General features: G+C 42.2%; 1 protein-coding gene across 2 annotated transcripts in view; it reads left to right on the top strand.

Annotated features, from left to right (window-relative positions):
* Positions 1 to 25,205, top strand: part of DAPP1 (dual adaptor of phosphotyrosine and 3-phosphoinositides 1) — a 62,211-nt gene that overhangs the window by 30,439 nt on the left and 6,567 nt on the right. Inside the window, exons 1-4 of one of the 2 annotated variants that reach the window (XM_075709828.1) lie at positions 7,443 to 7,504; positions 16,832 to 16,954; positions 20,239 to 20,372; positions 24,646 to 24,776. In XM_075709828.1, coding sequence (XP_075565943.1) covers positions 7,443 to 7,504; positions 16,832 to 16,954; positions 20,239 to 20,372; positions 24,646 to 24,776 — 450 coding nt within the window. Of the gene's footprint in view, positions 1 to 7,442; positions 7,505 to 16,831; positions 16,955 to 20,238; positions 20,373 to 24,645; positions 24,777 to 25,205 lie in introns of those variants that run through there. The other variant, XM_075709826.1, reaches the window with a different exon arrangement.

Below are 25,205 nucleotides of genomic sequence, written 5' to 3'. Positions count from 1 at the left end.
CTGCTCTGCTGTAAGGTAATGTAATCAAAGACGACGACCACTACTCTGCAAATATGCCACGCGATATTCCTTTCTTGCACAGCTAACTGTCTTCAGTTTAGCCAAGGGGGAAAAGGTGCAAAGTGAAACCACTACATGAAAGCTGTATTTTGTTCAAAACAGAGCTGGGCCATTATGCCAAAGTCATGCTGGCAAGGACACATCAAAACCAAACTCTCCAGCCCCTCGCTACCTTACTTGTTTATGTCAATCAGTTTGGAGATTTTTAACATTTGAGTTATGTTTATCTGAACTGGTTTTCAAGGTCTAATTATAACATGTGAAGCGGAGTGAGACTGCTGCTATGAAAGTCGCAATATAAATAAGAGGACTTGACGGGCTGACTGATATGTTGGCACAGACCAGACATGTATGTCACGTGGAAACTCAGTGCAGCTGTTGTAGTCCATGGTACAATAAATAGCTATGGGGAAGCGGCGTGGTCACACAGGATTTTTTAATACCACCTACTGTGCTACTTGGCCGAATGCACTCGCCTTGCAAAATACCAGGCAATAGCTGCAGTTTAAACACAGAAAAGTGACAGTCCTGGCAGAACAAGGCTGGTGTGTTTCGAAGGCTCTGGAGGAGAGCATAGCCCAGTTTCCTGCCTGCCCTGTCCTCTCCTCCTTTCACACAGCCTTCCAAAGCTGACCCAAGCATGACTTTCTGCTCAGCAAAACCAACAGAGCACATGCTCTCACCAATTTGAGCTGGGAGAGCACACCGTGCACAGTGACATGTGCAACCTCTCCTCCCTCCTCTTTGCAGGAGAGATCCACTGCAACCACCCAGTAACGGGCATGCAAGGATCACGCCTGGTGGCACTCGCACATGGACGTCTCAGGTAAGACTAGGCTTCTGGAGAGGATCTCTATTTATAACCCAGACCCTGATAGGTGGCTGGTCTTGGGTGTTAATGTGACAAAGTATTGGTTTTTAGAGTCGCTGAAATACCTCAACACAGAATGGAAGATGAAACCACTGCTGGCTTGCAAATGGTCATTCATGCCATGTGCTGGTAAGAGAAGAAGCCATCAATACCGGGCATTTGCAGTGCACTGAACACCAATTACACCGATTCGGAACCATGAAATATTAATTATAAAGCACCTGCACCCTTTCTAAGGTTAGGTTCTTTTACGTTTTAGAAAAAATTGTCCTGCCACGGGGCATATGTATCTTTAAATTAGCAACTGGCAATGAACTGAGCTTTTGACAAGGCTCTGGAAAATGCCTGGCATCCATAATTCCAGCAAGATGCCTTCTGGGTTTCTATTACACAGATGTGAGCAGCATATTAACCCATGTTTCCCCAGCAAGGAAAAGGCACTACAATTGCAATCATTGTCCTCAGAAAGTAATTTACACCCCCTTTTTGACCCAGATTCTCAGTATCCTGCTTATGCAGCAACAGTGCCATAAAATGCAAAATGATGCAACATTCAAATGTTGTCTGAGCTACTGAAATGACATAACTTTATTTGGGTAAAGTAATTTTTCTTCCTAGCTCCTTTCTACTCAGCCCTCAGTGTTACTCATAAAGTTTGTCCCTGTATCCATAAATAGTTGCATAAAGTGGCAGGGCTATCAAGTTTGATACTGCACGCATACATTTCATATATTATTTGAACCTAGACTTTGAAGCTGCAGAAAGCCAAAGTGGCAAATTTCAAAATGAAAACAAAAAAACCAAACCCAACTTATGTAAATGAGCTGTAATAAGACCGCACAAGAAACTGAGTTTCACAAACAGCAAGTAAAACTGTTCTCAGCTTTTTTTCCTAACCTCCTTTGTAGTTTAAACAGTTTCATTCTGTATTTTAAGATACTTTTACCTAAGCCTAAAAGCATATGCTGTATCTCCATCAATTTTGTGGCGTATCATTGGACACCGGTGCCTGTGTTCAGTTATGCTCTGGATGCACTAGCCGTTTCTAGTTTAAGCATGTCAGATAGGTACTGTAATCCCAAGGGTGATCTGAACCTGAGTCTGTGGTCAGGTGGGAGCACAGATGTGGAGCTGGGACCCTGGGCTCTGTGGCAGGACAGAGCTATGGGTTGGCTTCACAAGCAAGCAGGAGAGGAGCAGGAATCCCTGGTGGGACTCCAGGTGTGAGGACGTTCAGGTCTCCAACTCTGATGCTGCTCCCTACCCCAGATCGCTACAGCACAGACCTGGATTCAAGGGAGTCCGGAGAGCCTCCTTCTCTCCACATCTTTAATTACCGGGTAGTCACAGTGCACAGACTTGCCAGCCAGGCATGATGCCTCTTGGACAGAGACCTGACCGCTGGCAGGTCACTTGGCTCAAGGCACCACAGAGTCCACAAGAAGAGCTGCCTGGCTCCATCCACACCCCTCACCCTGGCCTTTGGCAACAAGACTCGCTCTCCGCCACCTCCCCATGCGTGCTGCCACTAACAGCCACTGAAACTCACGTTTTCTCATTTAAAGATAATTCCTAGATGTTTGGGTTTATTTCTTGAGATTATCTTGGGGTTTGGCTGGATAGAAAAAGCATTTGCAACACACACCGTCTATGCAGAGAGACTGACATTGCTCTAAGCTGGGAAGTTTTAAAGAGACTTTGGCTGTGTCTGAGGAGACCTGAAAAACACGTTGAAGCCTTCAAGCACGTGTGTGTGTTAAACGGTGGATTGAGAACGTTCCTAGAAAGTTTTCCTTGCAAAACTGAAACTGGGAACGTGTAATCGTCATGTCATTATCCACATTATTAAATCTGTGAAAACTGAACCACGTGCAGTAACAGAGCTGTGCTAATTAGAAGCATTTAATCTCCCCCTATCATCTCAAAATATACATGCTCCAGCTCTTGGTTATGTACACAGCAAGCAAGGACTAGAGGAAATTAACAAGCACCAAGGGAAACTTCCTGTACTGATTTCCATGTCCCTGTTTAAGTTCACAAATCAGAAAAAAATCCTCCTTTACTTGACCGTAAAGGGGTAGCTGAATTTCCTAGAGTGGAACAAGCAAGAGGAAAAAGAGTTACGTGGTTAGAAATGCTAGCTATATTTGGTCCCAAAAGTCACAGCTTTAAGAGTATGGGGAATGTGAGTTTTTTTACTAAGGGCAGAGTTAAGAGACTTAAAAAGCTGAGTTATTAAATAAATATCTCTGGGATCCCATACGTAATCGTATGTGATATGGTTGTGCCCATCCTACTTGGCAGCAAACGCTACAAAGGCTTGGGAGGACATGGCTGTTGCATTTCTTGCTGTACCTAGGTGGAGATGTGGTCCTAATCCAAGTCTGGGGAATGAGCCTTCACAGCAGCACAACCACAGCGATCTTCAGGTACAGAGGCTCTGCCCAGTCCAAACTGCAGGAGAAAATAGTGGAAGAACAACTCTTCCTTTTGCCCAACTTGTCTTCAAGCCCCTTTTCCCTAAGAACCTGGGTAATTTTGCATCCCTTTTCTCACCTCTGTTCTGTTTCCTGTCTGAATAGATTGCAGACATCAGGTTAGCTGGCATGTTTTGAAAATGCGTTGACCATTGAAATTGGGAATACATTAAACAAACATGACTCAGGCACCTCAAAATCTGCAACGAAAACTTATCACTATGCTGATATCCAGTATGTCAAGTGTTTTCCAACAAAAAAAAAATGTTTTCAATAAACACTCCAAGACAATCTGTGACACATTCAGAAGGGAAGAATCAGGTTAACTGGAGAAGATGATGTTAGTGTGTATACCGTATGTGAACACAGTGGAAGGATTTCTATAGTTGTTTCAGTGGGTTTCGTGGTATCCCCTGGGATCATGCCCAGGTGTAACAGGGATTAGACATCTTGGACCCTGCAAAATTTGTCAGATGCAGCTACCTTAAGAGGAATAAGTTAATTGGCAACTCTGTGTTGTGTAGGAAACCTGCGCTCTGCAGGTGACCACTCCGCTCTAGGGGAGACTGATCTTTCCTGCCGACCGCAGAGTAAAGCTGTAGGAGCTGCTGAGGGCTCTCCATCACAGCACGCCTGCAGTCACCTCGCACCCGCTGCTGCTCAGTGCAGCCATGAACCCTACCTGTCCCACAGCTCCAAACCCCATCCTACAGCTCCAAATGCACAATGGTCTGTCCCAACCTGGCCCTCACCCCAACAGCGTTAACAATGGCTTCGTGGTATTTCCGTTCCATTCAGTTTCATTTGGATGAAAAACCACTCCCTTTAGGGTTTGTTTGGGTGGTTCACAGCTATCTGCAATCTAGTCAGATTATTCTTTCCTGCCAAGTTCTGTCAAGTAACTGGAGCTACTTAATTACACTTTTTCAGCAATCACGTCTCTTTACCAGCTTCATTAGTCGCACCGCTATCTAAGCCAAATTCTCCTTTATTACATTAATATATCTTGAAACTCAAAGTACAAAATTACACCTGTCTGAAAAAATTAAAACTTTCAAATAGTTTTAAGCAATTGCTCTGTAAAAACTTGAAAACCTGGAAGAACCATCGTGATCCTGTGACCTGACCACTTGCAGGACACATGCAATATAACCTCACCTAGCGATCCCACAATTTCTGCCCAAACATGGGCACATCATCTCCAAATGTACTGTCCTAAAAGAAACCACCTGCTAGTCTGAGAGACCTGGTGGCTGCCATGTAAAGCATTTAGTGGAGTTTAAAGTCTGCTGGCAATCACGGCATTCTGTAATAATCTAGCGTGACACAGAAGACAAGGGATAATTACATATGTATTGATCATTATTGGTCTTCCCCTCCTCATTCTGAGGGCCATAGTTTTCCTTCTGTTTATTCATGACCTCAAGTTAAACCAATAGGGTTTGGTGTTTGTGTTTTGTTTTGTTTTTTTTTTTTTTTTTCCATGAGATGGGGCAGTTATTCAAGCAACACTTCAAGACTTCTTTTTTTTAATTAAATCATGCTTTGGTTTATGTTGACTGACAGATGTGAGGAGATAAGAAGAAAACCAAACTATCCACTTTTTTTTTTTTTCAAAAAGACACCTTATTCTGCTGTTTCTTTCAGGGGTGCTTTGTGCCCAGCAGTGCTCCAGGCTGAGCAGCAAGTGCTAGAGCACTGCTGCTATCTACAGGTCTGCTCTGCTCAGTGCTCAAACTGGACACGAAACCTAGTCCTGCAATGGGGATGCTTACGCTTGGAAAAGGGACCAAAACCTTGACACTGAAGTATGTTGGTTTTTGGGAAATGCAAGCTGGCAATCTGTAGCCTTTCTGTCCTGTGGCTGACGTATGTTAAAAACCCAAATTCGAGCAGACTTCATTAAAGGGAAGGCTGATCCGTGCTGCACAAGAGTACAATTTCTGCTTTTTTTTTTTTTTCTGTGAACGAAGAGGAAACGTTGCACTCTCAGGTGCAGAGTAAGAGGAAGCATCTGCTCCCAGATGGGAACCCTCTCCCACCGCAACACACTGGTGCACAAAACACGATGGGGTACAGAAGGGCTGGAAACCACCTTTGAGCCTGCAATGCTTAACGTTTAAGATAATTTGTGACGCAACTAGAATTCACTAAAATTGAGTTGTGGCTCTTTGTTGTTTGGAATTTACTTAATTTTTGTTTCTCTGCTTTTTCCTCTGTGGCCCAGAAATTTTGATAACAGCTTTTCTGCCTCTTTTAATAACACAGACAAACAAGATAACCTGGAATGGGTTCAGCACTGCTGAAAACAAACAAAGCAGCTTTCAGAACAGGAGAACAATAATAAATAAATAAATCTATCCAGCAAATACAAGCAAACCCTGGCGATGTCAAAAGAACCTATTTAACCAAAGGTTGTGGATTTCAGGATCAGGTTACCAAAGACAGTATCAGATCACAAGCTTTCAATAAGCGATAAAGGAAGGGGCAAACTCAGAAAGAGGAAAAAAAAAAAATTCCTTAATTAAAAAAAAAAAATTTTTTTCCTAATAAGGGAAAAAAATCCCAGCTTATTTGCAAAATCTGCATCTACAACTGAATGTTTGGCTGCCGAGATGAAGAGTCAAGTACAGGAGCAGAGCACCTTGCAGCCAAGGAAAGCACACTTAGAAGCTCCAATAGCAGGACAGTCTGATCTGACATATGGAAACTCTGTGAAGCTTTTCCCATTTGGGAGGCTAGAAAAGCTCTTCTAAAACTGGGTCCCTAGGACCAGCAGGGGCAGGAGGCTTTAAATGAGCCTGTTCCAAATGACTCTTAGCTCTACACTGAGCATGCTGTTCATATGACTGCTTGTGAGAAAATAAGTAGCTGTTCTGGGCCTCTTTAAATATCAGTTTTTCCAGAAACAACTTATTTTCAGTACTGGATGCCTGGTGAAAACTTCAGTGTGCGTGACTGGAAAATAGCATTCTGCCATTTCTTTTTTCACATTGGAGCCCTGTCTTTTTGTCAAAGAAATTTAGTAAGGAATTTGCCAGACCTACAATAATTACTGCCCATGAAGTACTGGGGAATACAAATCTTAAAGGTCTTTTCCAACCTAAACGATTCTATGATTCTATGAAATAACCTCTAGTATGCAACAAATCGTTTAAGCATTTGGAAGGACAGGCGCTTGCTAACGCTCAGAAATTCCTCATCCACAGAGCTCAGTCCTCTGATAGGACTTCATTCCCTGTTTGGTAGTATCTTTTCAGCAATCTTTTACATTATGTTCCTATTGCTGTTTCTGGGAGACAGTCTGATCTCTTTAAAGTCTGCACGGAGAGGGGCGACCATCACCACAGCAATCAGTTGTCGGGGTGCCAGGTGCCACGGCGAGGCAGGCCCGGGGCAGGCAGCATCCCGCTTCCCAGGCAGCCATTCCCAGGCAGTACCGCACCCCGGAGGGCTGTGCTCGCAGGGGCAACCTACAAACCCCACGGGGCTCTCAGGGTTGGGTGGGTACAGTGTTTAACACCTGACACTTACAGAATAAATACAGATTTCACCTTAATCCAGAAACCTCCACAGATTTCCTCACTGAGTACTCTGGCGGACACAGAAGAGGGGAAGGGCATCCGTTGCAAGAGAAAAATGAACGTACACGTAACACTTCAGAATATGAACTTCGGGGATGTACAGGTTAAAGTAACTAGAAATATGAATTATTCTGGGAATGAAATAAAGTATTGCCGGTATGGGAGAGCCATGGTGCACACCGGGCACCGCTGGCTACCCGGGGGGCTCCGGCCGCCCCTGCTGAGGGGCCGGGCCCCGCTGACATGGCCGGAGGGGCCCCGGAAAGCCCTGGGGAGGTGTCGCTTCCTCGCCGTCGGGGCCCGGGCGGGCCTCCCCGCCACAGGGCACTGCGGCGGCGAGGCGGGACGGCTCTCGCCCGGGGAGGTGCCGCCCCGCCGCCGCCCCGTCCGCGCACTTCCTCAGCGGCCCGGGGAGGCGGCCGGGGGCAGCCGTCCTCCCCCGGCGAGACCATGACCCAGCGCCGGTCGCCGCGTCCCGCCGCGCCGCTGGACGAGATGCTGGAGGCGCTCGGGTAAGAGGCGGTCGGGGCGGCGCCGCGGGGGTCCCCGCGCGAAATGGCGGCCCCCGCCCAACCTAGGGGGCGGCCGGGGGGCGCGGGGGTCCCCGCGCGAAATGGCGGCCCTCGGGTGGTGCTGGGCCGCCCGACGGGAGCTGGCAGGGTGGGAGCTGCTGGTTCTTGCTGCTGAATTTGGTAATGAAGTGAGGAGTAAGATAAACTGGGGTTTAACGAGCCCGCCGAAGGGCTCCGTGCATAGTGTGCAGCCCCTCAGAGAAGCCCAGCGCCTCGTCCCTGTGATGGGTTTGAGAGGCTGGCAGGCTCCCGTGTACAGAGGGTGCTGGCGTGCCGCAGGTGAGTGGGAGAAGTAAATAATAATTAGAAGAGCACAGGCAGGCGTTTCGAATATAGCGGAGAGTTAGAGGGAAGGGGCTACAGCTTCACTCACAGAAGCCCTGCGATGCTGAAACCTCCTCCATGGGGAAGAGCCTGGGCTGTGGCGTGTTGCTTACCTGTGTCTCAGGGGAGCACCAGACCCAGAGCTTGTCCTCAGAGCTGCCTGTCCCCCCCAGCTGCAGAGCTGCATCATCCCTCCGGCCATCTCCTCCTCGCTTGGCCTGGGCCCTGGCCCAGCGGGCTGCCATCGCAGCTGCCATGCCGGCCGCTCCTTGCCGGGCCCTGGGAGGCAGCGGGCTTCCCCAGCGCGCCTCGGGCTTCGGGTGGGAGAGCAGTGGACAGTTCACAGCCATTATGAGGATGTCACGCTCACTCAAAAGCAAAACCCGAGGAGCGAAAGGGAAGGCTGAAGGTTGCAACAGACCTTGCTCCCTGTCCAATGTGACTCGCCCATTTTGTCTGCCAGTTAGTTTTGCTTTTTACAGGAGGAAGGCTTGGGTTACTTTTTCACCCGCAGCGTTGCCGTGGGTGAGAAGAAACATGGGCTGGAGGAGCAGCACAGGTGGGCACAGCGAGGCCGGGGAGGGAAGGGTCGGTGGCAGCAAAGTGGAGGGGAGAGAAAGCAGAAGAAAGGCCAGTGAAGATACTGAAAAAGCAAAAAGGCTCTGGTGTCACCTCTGCATTCAAAAAGAATAGATAAAGTCAAGGTTTTTTTGCTTCCTCAATACTTATGGATAAGGACCAACTAGTCATTTATTTTTGTGATTAATTCACTTAGTGAAGAAATTGGAATGCAACAAAGCGACTTGGAATCACTGTCTCCACACTGGTGATATTTTCACACATTTAGAAGAACGTGTTAATGAAATGCCTGTTCCTGAAGCATCTTACAAATAGGAAGTGAAGTCAAGTCACTTTGCAGTGGTGGTACCCAGAGTGGCCGTTAGATAGTTTTCCCTTATATCTGTAAGATTACACTTATCCTAAAAAAGTATCTACAGAAAAAAAAGGAAAAAACCAAGAGTTGCAGCTGCTGTGGGAAAGATGATGCCTGATTACCAGACTTTTATTCATTTAGACTATATGGCTTGAGTTGATTTATGGCAGTAACCTGTTCTTATAAACAGCCTCACTGGTTGGCAAGGAGTTTGTCCTCCTAGATGGTCTTGTAGGATTGAAGCCTCATGTGGTACCTGATGTGGTATCAGTGAGAAGGAAAGACTACAAATCAGAAGGCTAGAGATACACATTTTTAAAGCTGTAGCTTCTTTATTTCATTTCCACTTCAATGGAAAACCTAAACTTTTCACCCTACCACAAAATGCTAAGCATGTCCTTCAGGGCGCTGTGTTGAGTTAAATGCACTAAAGGTGAATAAGCAATGCCAAGGAAAGATTCCCTTCAAATTGTTAAACAAAGCCCTTTTTTTGTCTAGTACTAAAGCCACTTTTTTTTCCCCCCTTTTTTCTAAAGAGGAAAAAGAAGTCCTCACACACCAAGCATAGTAGCTTAGCATAGTAGCATAGTCTAAGAGATCTCTTAATGTAAATACTTTTTCAGCTGTGAGAAGCAGGTGTGTCACTCTCCAGACCATAACGTTAAATTCTCAGTCACCACAAGGTTTTTTTGTCCTAAACTTAGTCCCTGGTGCTATCAGTGCTGAGTTCCCCTTACACCCGACATAGTATCTAGCACAACTGAGACCAAATTCTGGTGAAGAATATATGTCATTGCCATAGTAAAGACCAGCAGAGAGAAGGGTCATTCAAATGAGGAGCAACTTTGACATTCACATACCTTTGGGGGGAAATTTGAAACAGGTTATTTTAGAGCTTCTGCTTTACTGTGCAAAAATCAAAGAAGTTGGAGAAGTTTTGAAGAAGTGTGAAATGGGAAGAACTTTTTCTTTACTTTTAAGAGAAAGGAGGTTGGGTACCGGGATATCCTCATAGTCTACCAGGTCAGCTGGTCATCAAAATTGACAATTGACAGCAATGTAGACAGTAAAACCTACCTGACTCTCCGCTAGGTTTGGAGGACCTGGTATTTGCTGGACTGTTCTAGATTAATGCTCCTGTAATGACACTGAGAATATATTGGAGCTGGTGAGAGCAAGGCAGGAGAGAGGGAGGGAAAAAAAAAATCAATATATACAAACCCCATCTTTATTTTATCCCTGCTCTAGAGGTATCCTATCTGTCACAAAAAAAAAAAAATCAGTAAGATTTAACAATCCCAGTTGTCATCAGGAGCAATCACAGTCACTGAAAGATCTAGATATATCTACAGCTGTTTATCAGATTGGATTTTTTTTCCCAGAGCCTCAGTATTTGTAAAGATGGACTTCTGACCTTTTACGTCACAACAAAAGAAAGCAAGAGTGACGTGTTCAGCTTTTTTTTTTTTTTTTTTTTTTTTTAACTATTTCATTCAGTCTGAGGGAAGATGATGGCTTATATTTATTTGGAAAGTTTGGTCAAACAGTCAAGAGTTCAAAGTGAAAATTCAGATTACTGTCAGCTTCATTGTCAAGCTATTTATAGGTGGAACTAGCACCTAATGACAAGGAAGATCAAAATCAGAACACATTGTTAAAAACGTGTTACCTCATTCATTAACTTCTTCCCTAAATCTACCAAAAATGTTTAAAAGGGAGCACTGAAGTTTGTCGAAAGAGACATAAGCATCTTGGCTTAAAGGAAAAGGTTCTTCTTTGAAAGTCTCTTTGGCTATTCCTGGAGTCAACCCTTTTTCCAGTCGCATTTATTGCTGTTACTGCTGTTAGTGCTGTTACTGGACAGCCTTCGCATTGCAGTGTGAAACTCCTGTAGCTGATCACGTATAATGTGGGTTTGGGGAATTTCACATTGCAGTTCACGTTATTTGCACAAGAGATGAGAATGTGGAATATCTCATCTGAGTAATTACGGGCTGGTCTGGTAACACAGCTTCCATCCCAGCACACCGTAGCTTGGGTGACACTGTTTGTCTTTCGGAGGTGAAAGGAACAGGGCAAGAAGAAACAAGTTTTTGTATCCTTTTTCCTTTTGCAGTCCAGGCGTTCTTTGTCATCCCTTGCAGCACAGCTCTTATGTTCCTCCAGCCCCAGATTTGACAATACCATGACAGACAAAATATGTAAGACTGAACAATACACTCCATGCTTAGTTTTAGTAACAGAAGAGAAATTAGGCCACAGGCCTAGTTCAGATGATGATAAAATTGGGGAATTGAGGAACTTGTATGACTGGGACAGGTCATAAGAATTTTTTTTCTTCATCTGTATTTCTAATGTAAACAAGGGCAAAATTACAAGGGCTAGAAAGTGGGCAAAAGAAATGGGTGAAAATCAGAACAAAGGCAGTTGAGAGAAGGGGTAGAGAAAATGGAAGTGAAAAGCAGAAGCTGAACTAGTGAAAGCCTACAGTTAGAAGACATGAACTTTAAGGCTGGATACACGGATGTTACTTCCTCATATTTCTATTTTTAAATTACTTTTCCTATGAGATGGTATCCTTGTATTGCAACAAAGTGCTTTACATAGGTGTGTGATTAAGTGTTTCAGTGTGACACACTGAAAGCATGTCTAATAAATACCAATTTTGGTTGTATGCCACCTCTAACTTCTGTCTTAGCATTCTCGCCCTTTTGTAGGTTCTCTAGAGCTCTGTCAACTCATGCACCATTAAAAACATTGCCAAAACTTCACTTTTACTGACATGAGGCACAGAGAGCCCTTTGCGACTTTCAGATGATGGGTAATGCTTCCAGGGTTTGATATTTGGAAAAAAGTTTTAAAAAAACCCAAAACAACAAAAAACCAAACACCTGACAGATATGACTGGGAAGTTGCTGAAATCCAGCATGTGGAGAATAGAGAACTAGTGAGGCTATTTTGTAGAGTCATTTTTGGAGTACAGGCACAGAAGAGCATTGTGTCCAGCCAGAGGAGATAAGTCAGTGCTTTGCTGCTCACTCCATAAAGCAGTACAGTACTCCCTTAAGTTAAGAATAGGAATATGTCTTTGAGGCTAGTATATAGTTTCAAAGTGTAAGAAAATTCAACTCGTGGTAGAAGATTTTTTTAATACAAAAAAAAAAGTGCAAAACCTGCCAACATCTACCACCACAAAAAAACCCCAACCCATGGTAATTAACTGCTCTGAATAATATTGGAGTCCTACTGAAAGCACATCTGGACTGTCTCCCCTCTAATACAGATCTCTGTTCCCTTTCAGGGGTGGATGAGAGATGAATTATGTTTGCTGTGTTTCTGCTTGGCTTCTGCAGCTCAGGCAGCCAAGGTGCTTTCCACGGGGATGGTAACCCACCGAGGAGCACAAGCAGTATTGCACCTTCTGCAATAGGGAAGGGAGCTTCTGGGAAGGGAGCAGAGACGTCACCCAGCTGAATGCTGAGAATCTCCTTCCTGCTTCAGAGAAGGAACTTTGAATTGCCTGACTCTTTACAAAAGCAAGCCAAACACGCACACCATTTCTAACTCTATCCAGGCTATAACTATCTGAGAACATAATCTAATAAGGACACAAAAAATAAGTGTGACCTCTGCCTACTGCATTTATCTGATAGCTGGGCATACCTCGGAGTTATCACTCCAGACACTAAAAACAAATGGCAGTCAGAACTAGCTGTGCTTTCTATCTTTCATTTTTATGAGGAAGATAGATGAGTGTTTCTACTGGGTGTTACACAGTTTGCACATAGAAGTGGCTGAGAAGACAATGGTCCAAGTCACTCAGCATTCATCCTTGAGTTAACCACAGATGAGTGTTTGTGTTCCTCAGGTATTCTGGTATTGTTAAAAAGTTAATCCACCTCATGCCAGCTACATGTTTATTCACCAGCCCCTATTTACAGAGGCAGAAATGTTTTGCAAAATACCCATATCTTTGTCAACAGCATTATCAGAAATGACAGATGCTATGCCTAAGGGCTGTCTGATCTGCAGGGGATACAGGAATGAAGTTTTGTTAACATTTTTCTTTGAAACATCTTGGGCTGTTAAAAGAACAAATTAACATTTTTGACGTTGATATTCTTACCTGAAGAGGGGGTTTCCCATCCCAAACATTGCTGTAACATACTCCTGATCATCACTACTGCATAGGGAGGTCTAGTCGCTGCATTAACTACGCAGAGATCTTAAAGAAGAGATTTTAATGCGAGTGTGTCCTATTCTGGAGTTGTGATGAATTGCATAGCTGCAGTGGTATGGCTGGCTGGCATAGACATGGCTTGTACTGTGGCAGCCACCAGCTTACCCCACGGGGGAACCCCACTAGTGAGTGGGTGGGCAGATCCTTAGGGCAAGGCTGTGTGCTCTTGATGAGTTTTGGTTCTCCGGGGCACTGTGTGTGTCATTGCTTTCTCCTCTTAACAGCAATGTCAGTAAAGCCCTTCTACGCTGTCACCAATGCAATCTAATCTAAAGAATAGGCTGATTTCCGCAAATGCTTTATTTTCCAAAGAGAAACAAAGGTAATCTCACTAGGGCTGCGTGCCCATCGTAAGACATGCTTTCTTGGGCCCAGCAGACTCTTTCCGTTCCAAAGGGCAGGAAGAATATCATGGTCCTTCAACAACATGCACTGACAACACAAACATGCTTACCCATGTGGGATAAAGATATTTAGTGTAATTTAGGACAAAGTTAAACTAACAGGAAGGGATAAATGACAGCAATTATAAGCTCTGAAACCGAGACTGCTAGTCAAATCAGTGATAAGGAACCCAAAAGAGAGGAGCATGTAGGATTCTTTATAGGAGAAATGAAATAATTAGAAAAGAAAAATCTCCCAGAAGTATGTATGCATTTGAGACAGGAGGGCGTGCAAGGCCAAGGGCACCCAGCAGAAGTAGCTCTGAAGCAAGGAAGGGCTTTCCTCTATCTTTCTTCTTGTGTTTCTTCAGAGAAATCTGAATCAGGAACACCAGCCAATTTCTATGCTATGGTGATTTTCAGTCTGACAAGTGCCAAAGTACAGGGCGTGTTTCTAGATTTTTTTTTTTGTAGCGAATGCAAGACTCTGTAAGTTGGGTCAAATAAAGATGACTTTTGGAAGGACCTTCAGAAACAGTCCAGTATGCAAGATACGCACCATGGTTTAAAATGAACGAGTTAAGACAAATCAGCTTTTTGAAGGACTTGCTAGGGGCTTCAAACAGATGGGTGTTTGTAAAGCCTTTTGATTTCCTTAATTTTTTGTTTTAAGAAGGCAAGAAGGTAGATGTAGTATTATGTTTTCTATTAACAGTTTCCTCCCCCAGGCATCACTCAGAAGACTACAAAACTTAAGCTAAAGGTGACTGCGCTTTACAGTGTCTTGCTGAGTGAGCCATGTCTCCCACCTTGATTTACCTGCAAATTTCAGAGAACTGCCTAAAAGATTTTTTCAAAACAAGATAAATAGAAGGATTCCCCCTCTGACAAATACTTAAATTCAGCTGAAGTGTATCTAGTAGTGTCTAACCATAGGGCTGTTTGGGTTTCTTTTTAGTCCTGTTTATTTGTATTTGTGTCATCAGGCAGGCTTCATTGGGAGAGCAGACTATTTGCATAGGTGTGTATTTATTTACCTTCCTGGTGGTCCCTGTGCAAATGCTAAATTTTCCACAGCATTTTAAAATTTTACCTGTGTTTGTGCAACTGGAACAAATTCTCAGTGACCATTTTCACAGTGGAATATCCAAGTAACCTAGCAGTTATTACTGATGGAACCATCTGTGACAGTCAGGAGGAGGAAAAAAAAAAAGCTATGTATAACACAGTCGCTTTGGCACTAAGATCTGTACTGCTGTCTCACATCCACTTCTACTTTTTAAGCTGAGCAAGAGGAACATGGTAACATTTGAGGGGTTTTTGGTCTGAGACAGCATATTTGGGCAAGAAGACTGGTGCAACCTTGTCAGCAAAGATTTAAAACTGTACTTTAAAGCATTACTTTCCCAACTAAGTGGGTAGGGTTTTGTGTTGGTTTTTGGTTGGGGTTTTTTTTTTTTGCATAGTGGTAAAATTTCATTAGTCACCGGCATTTTATGTGTAAAGAGAGAGTAGATTTAAACACAACATTTTTTAAACTTAAGTGACTTATATTTTAAAATCTTAGTAAAAGGCTTTTTGGAAATAAGGTAACAGCACGCTTATGAGCAACCTCAAACTGATACGCCGCCTTGATGAAAATGACCACTTACAGATTTTCTCAATGTATGTTTCTTTTGCACAGAAGTGAGAGAAATAGTGTTATGAAGTTCCACCCAAAACACAGTGTTGTCTTCTCAGCTGTAGGTCCGGCCAGGCGTGCGTGCTGATATGATCCTCATCGCATCGGGACAGATCTGACCTTTGACTGTTACTTACTTGGGCAGTTAATCCCAAAGCGGATTTTGGCTGACAGGTGTTTCAGAGGATGACACTTTGATCTTTAAATATTCATTATTTTATTCTACTGTGTAGATGGTCCACAGAGCACGTTCTAGAGCCAAAGCAGCAATACCGTGCCTGTATTGAGTTTCACACGTATCTTGTCTTCCACAGGGTTAACAGTCTGGAGTCTCTCAAAGCAATTTATCAGCCAGCTGGCCTTTCAAATAGGCAGCCATCTAAATTCAGAGTTAAAACTTTGTGTGAGAGGCCAAGTTTAGTGGCAACTTGCGATGAACAGGCAAGGAGAAAGAGTATACAATTACACCTTGTTTCAGTTTGAAGACTGCCATGATACAAATGCTGGAAAGTGCCATGATCACACTTCTGCTTTCAGTCAGACTATTTCTCTGGCTGAAACAGTAATAGACTTTGACCCAATACTGCAGGCACAGACCGTTTAAAGGAAGGGGAAGGAGGCTCAGCACCACTCCGCATATAGACAAGGGGAGAAGCTTGCTCCCGGCAGAGCTGTGCCCTGGGTACAGTATCCCCTCCTCCTTCTGCACCAGAGGTTCTGGTGTGTGTGTATATAACTACCGTTAATATCTGCACACAGCATGTCTTACAGGATTGGTACTCCAGCCTTTTAAAGCTGTGGCTCTTTTTTATGTTCGGTCTCAGGATCATTTCTAATGAGATCCTTTTCTATTGAAAGAAATCAGGTGTTTCTATTGTGAATCATTCTGGATGGAAACAAAACCGTAAACACCATTTCATGATCTTCTTTGCAGGACTTTTTGTCTGTGGATTCCTTGTAGAATTTTTCATATAAAAAAAATTAATGAAGTTAGTTTTAACTGAAGTTAAATGAAGCAGGCATTTAGATGTTTTCCTGCATTGCTCAGACCACGTATGGCCGAGTAGCAGCAATGGTTAAGATTTCCTAAATTTTCGCTTTGAACTCTGTCAGTTAATTTTGGTCCCTTCCTCTGTTCCTTCTTCCAAAAAGGTTATGCTTCAAATGAAAACTTTAAGCTTTTAAGCAAATGTGTTCAATTGTAGATCTTAGCAGTGCAGATGAATGTAAGTTGCGGGAAATACAGTTTGGGAGGAGTTTAAGTGTTGCCTCTTTGACCCAAAAGAGGAAGTGTACCAAAGCGTGTAGATACGTCAGGAAGTACAGATTCTGAAAATAGACAAAGGATCCTGCATACCCCCCCAAAATCGCTTTCACCTTGTCAGCATAGACCTGGGTAATTTGTTGTTCATGCAAGTAGAATTTGCAGGGTTTTTTAGATTCAGCAAACTGTCAGCTGCTTGTACACAACTTTGTAGTTGTGTTGTACAAAAAATAAATAGTTTTCTGAGCATGTTGAAAGGAGGCTGCTGAAAGGGGCACAGTTCTCTGTAACCGGTGTGTGCCTGTGAGAAGGATGGTAACTCAAAATTGTAGCAGCGTTAGTTGCAGTCCTTTCTCTTTCTCTAACTCAGCTCCATAACACAGCAGAAGCTGTCAGTTAAGAGCTGAGCGAATGATGCTTTAACCCCTTGTGTCTTCCCAGGTGGTATCATGATAATCTTACCCGACATGCAGCAGAAGCACTGCTGCTTTCCAATGGGCAGGATGGAAGCTATCTCTTGAGGAAGAGTAATGAAAGGGAAGATTTGTACTCCCTCTCTGTAAGGTAGAGTATGGACAGAAGTGAATTTATCTAATGCTGCACAGCTAGCAGTTTTAAAATCTTCACTTACTCCCATGTTTGTTTGCATGTCTCATGCATTGAGATGACCTGCAGATTTTTTCTTAGGGTTCAAACTATTTTAATATATATTCCTAATGGTGTAGTCCTGATGAATGACATTTTGTTAGAAGGAAAAAAAAAATTGGATTGGATTTGAAAATTGCTCTCATTTTTCCAAACTATGAATTAATCTTATTGGCGAAAAACATCATTCCATGGATTGGCTGTAGATTTTCAGTCTGCATGATAAAAATCTGTATGGCAGTTACAAGAGTTTAAGAAACATCTGATTCGAGTAGAAAAGTTTCATGATGAGGATAGTAGTAAATACACCAGTTAATAGGTGCTAACTTCACCAGTTTCTGGATCACTGTATAGGAACCATCATCTCTGGGGGATGATCCAGTGTTTGACTGGATGGTTTTACTCCTCTGTTCTGGGCTAAGACTTAGCCTTAGCCAGTAATGCATGACTGATTTGACCAGTATTTTGCAAGTGGCAGACATCAGGCCCTTGAAGTCAATTACAGCAATTTACGTCAGTTCAGGACATAGCTGATACAGAGCACAGGTAGCCTGGCCTGGGTACTTCACTACTGAATCACATTTAAAGAGTCTTCTAAGAAGGAGTGAAGCCACAATATTTTAGAGAGGCAACATGAAAGACTTATGCATTAGACACACAAGGTAGTCCCTGCATGTCAGCTGAGTGGAGGTGACCAACCCTAAATATGTTCTTAGCCTTTGGCAACTGTATATTAAGCCTCTACAGTGAAATTTTAAGCTAGTGCATTCAAGCTCACTTCTGCCTCAAACTAAGCCTTTGAACAATTAGTGACCACAGCTCAGCTGGATCACAGTAACTCTTGAAGCTAAAGTCACTTTGATCAGTAGAATGATGCTAGTTATTCACAACCCTAATAGATAGGAAGACAGCATATGTCCTTGAAACTGTGACTTTCTGCGTATTCAGTACCAGGAGATGTTATAATTTGGAAGTGTAGTCACCTGGAAACTGAGGAAAGTGCAATTTGCACATACCCTGTTCCCCAGAGGTATAAAAGGCAAATATGAATTGCTTCACTCATCTCTGACAGAAGACCCAGGAGCAAGTGGGCCTATACATACGCTGCTGAAATTATTACCACTATAGACAGCCATTTATACAAGGAGCTTGGGGGGTGCCCGACAGATCTGAAGGTCATGTTACAAAGTGAGTATTCAGAGTAACAATGACTGAATTGAGTGCAAGTCTTGGCAAAAAGAATAGTAGCATTTATAAGTAATAGCTTTCCTTAAAGTAATTTTAAATGAATCATTGTCTTGCTGGTTAATTTTTTTTTACTTTAAAATGTAACTAAACATTATTTGAGGTAATCTACCTCAGACAATTTAAAAAAAAAAAAAAATATATCTTGAAGCTAGTTTTAAAGGGCACTTAGGAAACAACTTACTGTAATAAAATAAAATTTAAATAGTTGTTGTTTTAATCAGAAACGAAAGCTGAAGTGTTACCTAATGAAAATAAATTTGCTGCTTTAACATATTCTAGCCTTAGAAGACCTAGAAAAGTCTACTTCAGGCCAACTCCAATCTCCTGTTCAGCTCTCTATGTAGAAACAAGAGTTACTTACTGCATTACCATATGAACTGAATATCCCAGTCTGGAGTTTGATCTTTTATTGTGTTACATTAGTTTTTTGGTGGTACAGCACCCTTGACTGATTTTGATTTTAAAATGTTTTAATAATTTTCTACTGTTGTTTAAGTTTTCCTTTCCATTTTTTGACTAACATTAAAACTTCATTCTAAAATAAGTAATTCAGTTTTGTTCTAATACATTTTTGTAGAAAGGATAACTTTAGCAATTCTAGCTGTCATTTTCTTTCTCTCCTAAAATGTCTTCTATAGCTTTTACTTTACTTTCTGCCTCACAAGGAACTTCAGTCATTATTTTAGTTTGTTTTAAAAGGAAACAATACTTAGACATCCCTTGAGGTTTTTAGTGATAGCTATAAGAAGAGAGATCACATATTGCCTGAAATCCCCTCCCCCAGCTAAATTAGCCAACTTTAAAAAGGAACTAGGAAATAGAGTAGAAGTTGCTCTCATTGCAACATTATATTTCTTGTGAAATTAAATGAAAAGATGAAAACCCTGTCATTGCAGCGGAGTCACAGCAGCTATTTGCTGTTGTGGGGCATCTGCACTTTGCTTGCACGCACTGTGTCTCAGCTGACTGTAGTGCAAAACATGCGGAAGGTCACTACCTTCTTCTGTATGTTCTACAATATCACAAGTGCTGTTCAAAGATAAATATTTGTTTAAATACCAGTTTGAAGTTATAATCTCCTGCGGAAGCGGCAATAAACAATGGAAAAGACACTATAAATCCCTTTCTTCACCATACTTTCAGTGTATTTGCTACATACATTTTTCCTGACATAAAGTTTTCTCAGGACTACTTTGGATGCTAGTAACATTAACAGAAGTAATTTTTTCACAGGAGAGATACTTGCAGTAAGTGCTTCAGTGTCTTCTGAAGACAAAATAATTATGCATCCAGGAAGTGAGGCCTTGCACACTTCTCTAAATACCATCAGCTTTCATAAACAAACACTGTTACTTCCTCAACAGACAAAGGACCCTGGTTCATGTTTGACAGTGCCCACCATCGAGGAGCCGTTCGTCTGAGAACAGAGACAAAGCAGACAAATTCTAAAGCCTTAGGTATCTAAAGTTAGGTTATTAAATCTCTGGGTGTAAAAAGGAGGCAGCCTATTTTTGAAAGAGAAACAGAAGACATTTTCAGTGAGATTGGGATGTTACCTAAAAAGTAAGACATGTACTGAGTAATATAGGTACACCATCAAGACTAAAGCCTGGTAAGTGAAGGGATATCATCCTCCTTAGACAGAAGGCTGGAAACCTCGTTTGTGTGTCATTTTACTGATTGCTGCAAGAGTTAGTTTAACTTACTTGGCCTTTCTAGGCTTTCATCATCTCATACCTGTAAAGCAGCAATTAGATTTTTCTTAATAAATCTGAGTCTCACATGTGTTGAGTATTAGTGAGGGGCAGTAATGGCAGTAGTATTACTGCTAGGACAGTGATTGTCAGCCTGTGATCTGGGCTAAGTTTCCTGTAGTGGAAGCTGCTATTTAAGGGTTGTATATGCCAAATGCCTTTGGCATTTATGCCTTGACAAATTTTCTTTTTTTATTTTAGGGGAAAAGATTCTGTGAAACACTTCCATATTGAACATACAGGAACTTCATTCAAATTTGGATTTAATGAATTTTCTAGCTTGAAGGAATTAGTCATGCATTTTGCAAATCAGCCTTTAATTGGAAGCGAAACAGGTAAGGAGAGCCATGTGTTTGCATGAACACGTTTGTAGTCATACTTCACACAGATCTAACTAAAAGGAGCTTCCAATGCATTATCAAATAGATATACCGCTGAAGCGTTCCTCTTCAGAAATTCATGTTTGTATTAACCTCAGGTATCTTAAGATGTTCCTCTTCAAAAACTCTTTCATGTACTCTGAAGACAAACTACATGGAAGCTTACTGGGTTTTTGCTAACCAGGGACATGAGCTCCTTTTGATTTTTCATAGAGAGAAGGAAGCATTTCAAAATACATATGTACTGGGAGGAACAGAACCTTCTCAAAAAAGGGCAAAACCAAAGTAGGGTGTTCAGTGAGGAAATAAATGTTCGTCTATGAAGTTGAAATCCCCCAATAAGAATAAATGGAAAAGGGGCTTGAAATTGTTTAGCTCCACTATTCTTCATCCAAGCAAGAAGTCTACAGTGGTATGTTCCTCTTTCCTGTAGGGAATGTGGCCTGTATTACCTCTCCCTTTCTGTCTACAGTGGATCAGCCTGCTGATGCCATCTGCCACCGTAGTGATTTGTCTTGTTTTCTAAGAAAAAGAGAGAGAAAAAGCATAGGCTTCCTTAGCAGCCAACATGCTGCCTGAATTAAGAGTCAGAAGATTAAACTTGATTTCTACAAGTTGACCACCACCAGACCAGAATCCCTGGACAAACAGATGCATATTATCATGATAATGCCAGTTTTAGGTTTAGTTTCAAATCTAAGCGTTGAAGATGTGTCAGTACAAGTTAGTGCCAAAAACTTCAGTATCCTGTGTAGAAAGTGTATGCAAATAATTCAGAGTAGTGCTAATTATATATGCAAGGGACCAGTTAAATGATCGTTGGCACATGCAATAACTGTAATATGTCACACACTAAATATGCACCAGTGCTCTTTTGACATTAAATTCAAGGGTTGCTTTGCAAATTATTTTTCCCCAAGAAAAATGTAGTGGTACACTCAATATGGCACTTGTATCTTTCAAAGCATTCTGTTTTTAAATTGCTTTTAAGACTGGTTTGAACACAGTTCCTGCATATAACTTTTGTAACAGTAAGCTATTTTTCCTGTGAAATCAGGCATGCGCCCACAGGCCTAACGCTGTAAAGATTTCAGATGACATATAAAACTGGTATTTCCCCATTCCTTCACTGCACGTGTTACAGACATTAGTAATCAAGGCACTGGTGTTATGTGATCTCCACAGACAGGATCAACACTGCTGAATGATGGGCTCACTTGTCACCTTAAAGCTCCCTAATCAGATTCTGCTGGCTCTGTGAAACACTCTAAGTTGGATGTGCTACAGAATAAGAAAAGCCATTTGAACATCACATCAAGAAACCTTCGACCTTACCTTACCATGGATAGCAGTAGAGAGGAAGAGGGAGCGGTCAGGCAATGTTCCTTCAGATAGAGGTGTCAAAGGTCTCCTGGGTGGTAACTGATTTATACCAAAAAGGGGGTAGGGGCTGAGGGCCCGTTCTAAGCCAGGTGTCAGCATGGCAGAATGACTGGCTTAACACGGGGTCTCACAGCAGGTTGGCAGAAGGGCCGGCTACAGAGTCTGATTTCTTAGGCCACATTTCCTTTCAGTGAAAAGCAGCAAGTGACCTTTAGCTCAGGCATTAGTAGAAAGTAGTTGGACCAGTTTTTCTTACTCCTTGTTATACTTACAAACAATTTTCTATAGAAACACTGTGAGATCAGAAACAAGAGAGTAAGGCAAGATAGCATTTTTCATCTCCTCCTTGCTTATGGACAGGATTTTATAAGACAGAGACCCACGAGATAGTGGAAACCATTACATATTCTATCTTCCATTTAAGTTTGTATCACTGGAGCTAGTTTTGTGTCTGAAGAGGCACACCAGACTCTTTTTGATCAGTACTTGAACACACAGGCCTGCACCCCTGCAAATTGGTCCATGAAGCGCAGTGGTTCTTTTGTACTGGGACAGCTGCAGGTTTGTGCTTCAAGTCCAACAAACCTTACCTTGTCTTACTACAGCGTCATTTGCCGATCCAAAGTGCTACATGGACTCACATCTATTTTTCTGCAGTGTAATGCGTACACTTCCTTCTGAACTGTAGTTCAGATAATTAAAAGGAAATTGGGGCTACTGTGTTTGATGAAATGGTTTATTAAATGGGCAAGCTGAATCTATTTGGTAACAAGGTTAAAGCAATATACTATCGTATTTCTATATTTTTATCTTTATTCAAAGTGACAAGTTCAACATGTTATCCTTACCTGTTTGCTCTGTTTATCAGTTTTTACCTAAATTATTTTGAAAACATATAAAAACTTTTAAGTCGTTACCCAGACAAAAAAGCCCAAGTCACTTGAAGCTAATGTTTCCAACAATGGGACTAATTTTCATTCCTCCTTAGAAATAGATATCGTGCACAAACAAGCAAAAAGAATCTTGCTACAGTGCAGCTTTTACTAGTTCTTTTGTACAGTTACCAGATGATTCCGTACAAGTATTTTTTGTGGAGAAAAAACATGGAGAACTTGCTAGAAAAGAAATACTGTATAAAATGTTAAACTAGTCCTCCGAGTTCTGCAACAGGGATCTTTATCCATGGTGTAGAGATGATGGCACTCTGTCTCTATGCAACAGCTTAAGAGTAGTTTCTGTAGGCTGGTGATGGGTGTGTTCTCAATTTCATTTTAAATGATAAATCATTATTTTTCTGTAAGGCCAGAGAGAATTAAACCGATTTTGACTTTTCACCTACTGCAAGTTGAATGTATCACATTTGCATACACCCCCTGTGCCTGCGAACAGATTTCAGTTGGTTACTTCAAATACAATTTTTCCACTTCCCTTTGTAGCCTTTCCCATTACAAAATATACTTTATTTCACTTCTAAATTACTGAATCACCTGTATGTTTCAAGTCCAAGTTCTCACCAGTTCTAGCATCCCTCCTCTTTAAGAGCTGACAATATCCGCATAAAATGCAAGTGGAGCAGCATTTGGTATGCTGTGACATTATTTTTAAAAACTGAGATGAGATGGTGTAGCAGTTACTGTTTTAAGGAGGTTCTTCACTATTGTGAATGGTGTAATAGATTCGCTATTGAGAACGCAGCTTTTTGCAGAGAATGTGCAATAAACATGACCTTATTTGGAGAACAAAGAATGGCTATAATCAAAATGTTACTAACTGGTAAGAGCAATGGTAAAACAGATAAGGGCAGTGGTAATGTGGGCTTACTGTTAGGAAGTCTGTATCCAAAGCCCTGACAGATTAAGTGATTTATGCAGCAAGCAGTGGGTTGTTGGCAAAACCAGGATGCCTGTTACGACCTCATATCTATTCTAGCATCCTGCCTACCCGCCCAGCCAGCCTCCTGTGCCGGAAGGGAATTTAATGTCAAGTGATTCCCTGCAAGCACTAGTAAGTTTAAAGGTTTTAAAAAGGTACCATATATTTACAGTTTTCACAGTTGCATGTAAACAGGCACGATAATGTCTGTAGTCACATCTTCATGAATGCAATGAAAGTGTAGGTCACATGTAGGTCAGCATTTCAGCTGTAGCTATGAAATCTGTGTTTCAGTTTGTTCTGTATTACCTAGTCACTCCCTGACTGGAAAGAAGGTTCAAGCAGGACAGGAGACACCTGCCTTTGGGGGTTGTCTGACAGTCTTGTTCTGTTGCTGTCTTGACTTTTTGCCACCATACATTGCAGAAGGGGTTTAATTACCTACTGCTTAGAAGAAGCGAAGAGGGTTTTCACTCGTTTTCAGAGATGCAAGAACAAATTGACTCCTGCTGTCCAGGGATGAGGGAATGGATTTAGGCAAGGTCCAGGTGCCCAAGGTATTGAGGACTCTGAACAACACAACAGTCAAGGAAGTGAGACTGGGCAAGCAAATCCAGCAGCAAGTGCCCCTCTGTAATTTGCATGGGTGGATTTTTGTAGAAAAAACCCTTCATAAAGTCTAAACTATTCAGATGATGCATGTTAGAAATGTTTGTCTAGTTTTATCAATATGGAGAGTCATTTATAGCATCTGATTTTTTTTCTCACATGGGTGTGGCCTGAGTCCTGCTGCCTTCTAAGGAAAACCCCTTACAGGGACTGTCACAGAAATCTTGCAGAGGTTATTAGCTCTTAACGCCTTTTTAATTTTAGGAAAAGGTAAAGTTAACCGTTCCACAAACAGGCAGCTACTACCGGTTATTTTCTAATACACTTTTGCCAGGTGACTTACTCCCACTCTTTTTCTCTCCAGGAACCTTAATTGTATTGAAACATCCCTACCCACGGAAAGTGGAAGAACCTTCCATTTATGAGTCTGTCCGAGTTCACACGGCGATGCAGACGGGAAGGACAGAAAGCGATCTTGTTCCAAATGCTCCCTCAGTAAGATGTGTTCTGGTGGGAGGGGTGCTTCTCCTGGCCTGAGTTTAGTATGATTGCTGGAGTGAGCTATGGAATAACACCAGTAATTCATCCCTTTATGGGTTCATAACTACAGGAAGTCTTTGCCGACCAAGGCAAAACAAACACAGACTTGCTAAGTACAGTCCCATGACAAATAAAGCCTTTTACAATTGTTGTCACTGAGACCTTCAGTGCTGTCACTGGGAAGACATTGTCTGCAGCTGACCTAGGTGATTCTAACTATCCAAACAAAGAATATATGAGAGGTTTTCATTCTCCTGTTATCTTCCTTTTTGAATGCCATCTTAGCAGTAACATTGTCAAGATTTTAGGAAAACAACCCAAACAAAACACACCGCACAAAACAAACACAACACTTCTCACATCTTTCTGGCAACACTCATCAGC

This window comes from Pelecanus crispus, chromosome 4 (assembly GCF_030463565.1).
Source record: "Pelecanus crispus isolate bPelCri1 chromosome 4, bPelCri1.pri, whole genome shotgun sequence".
In the NCBI taxonomy this organism is placed as follows: domain Eukaryota; kingdom Metazoa; phylum Chordata; class Aves; order Pelecaniformes; family Pelecanidae; genus Pelecanus; species Pelecanus crispus.
The sequence above is the reverse complement of the archived record's forward strand: the minus strand, read 5'-3'. Positions and strand labels throughout refer to the sequence as shown.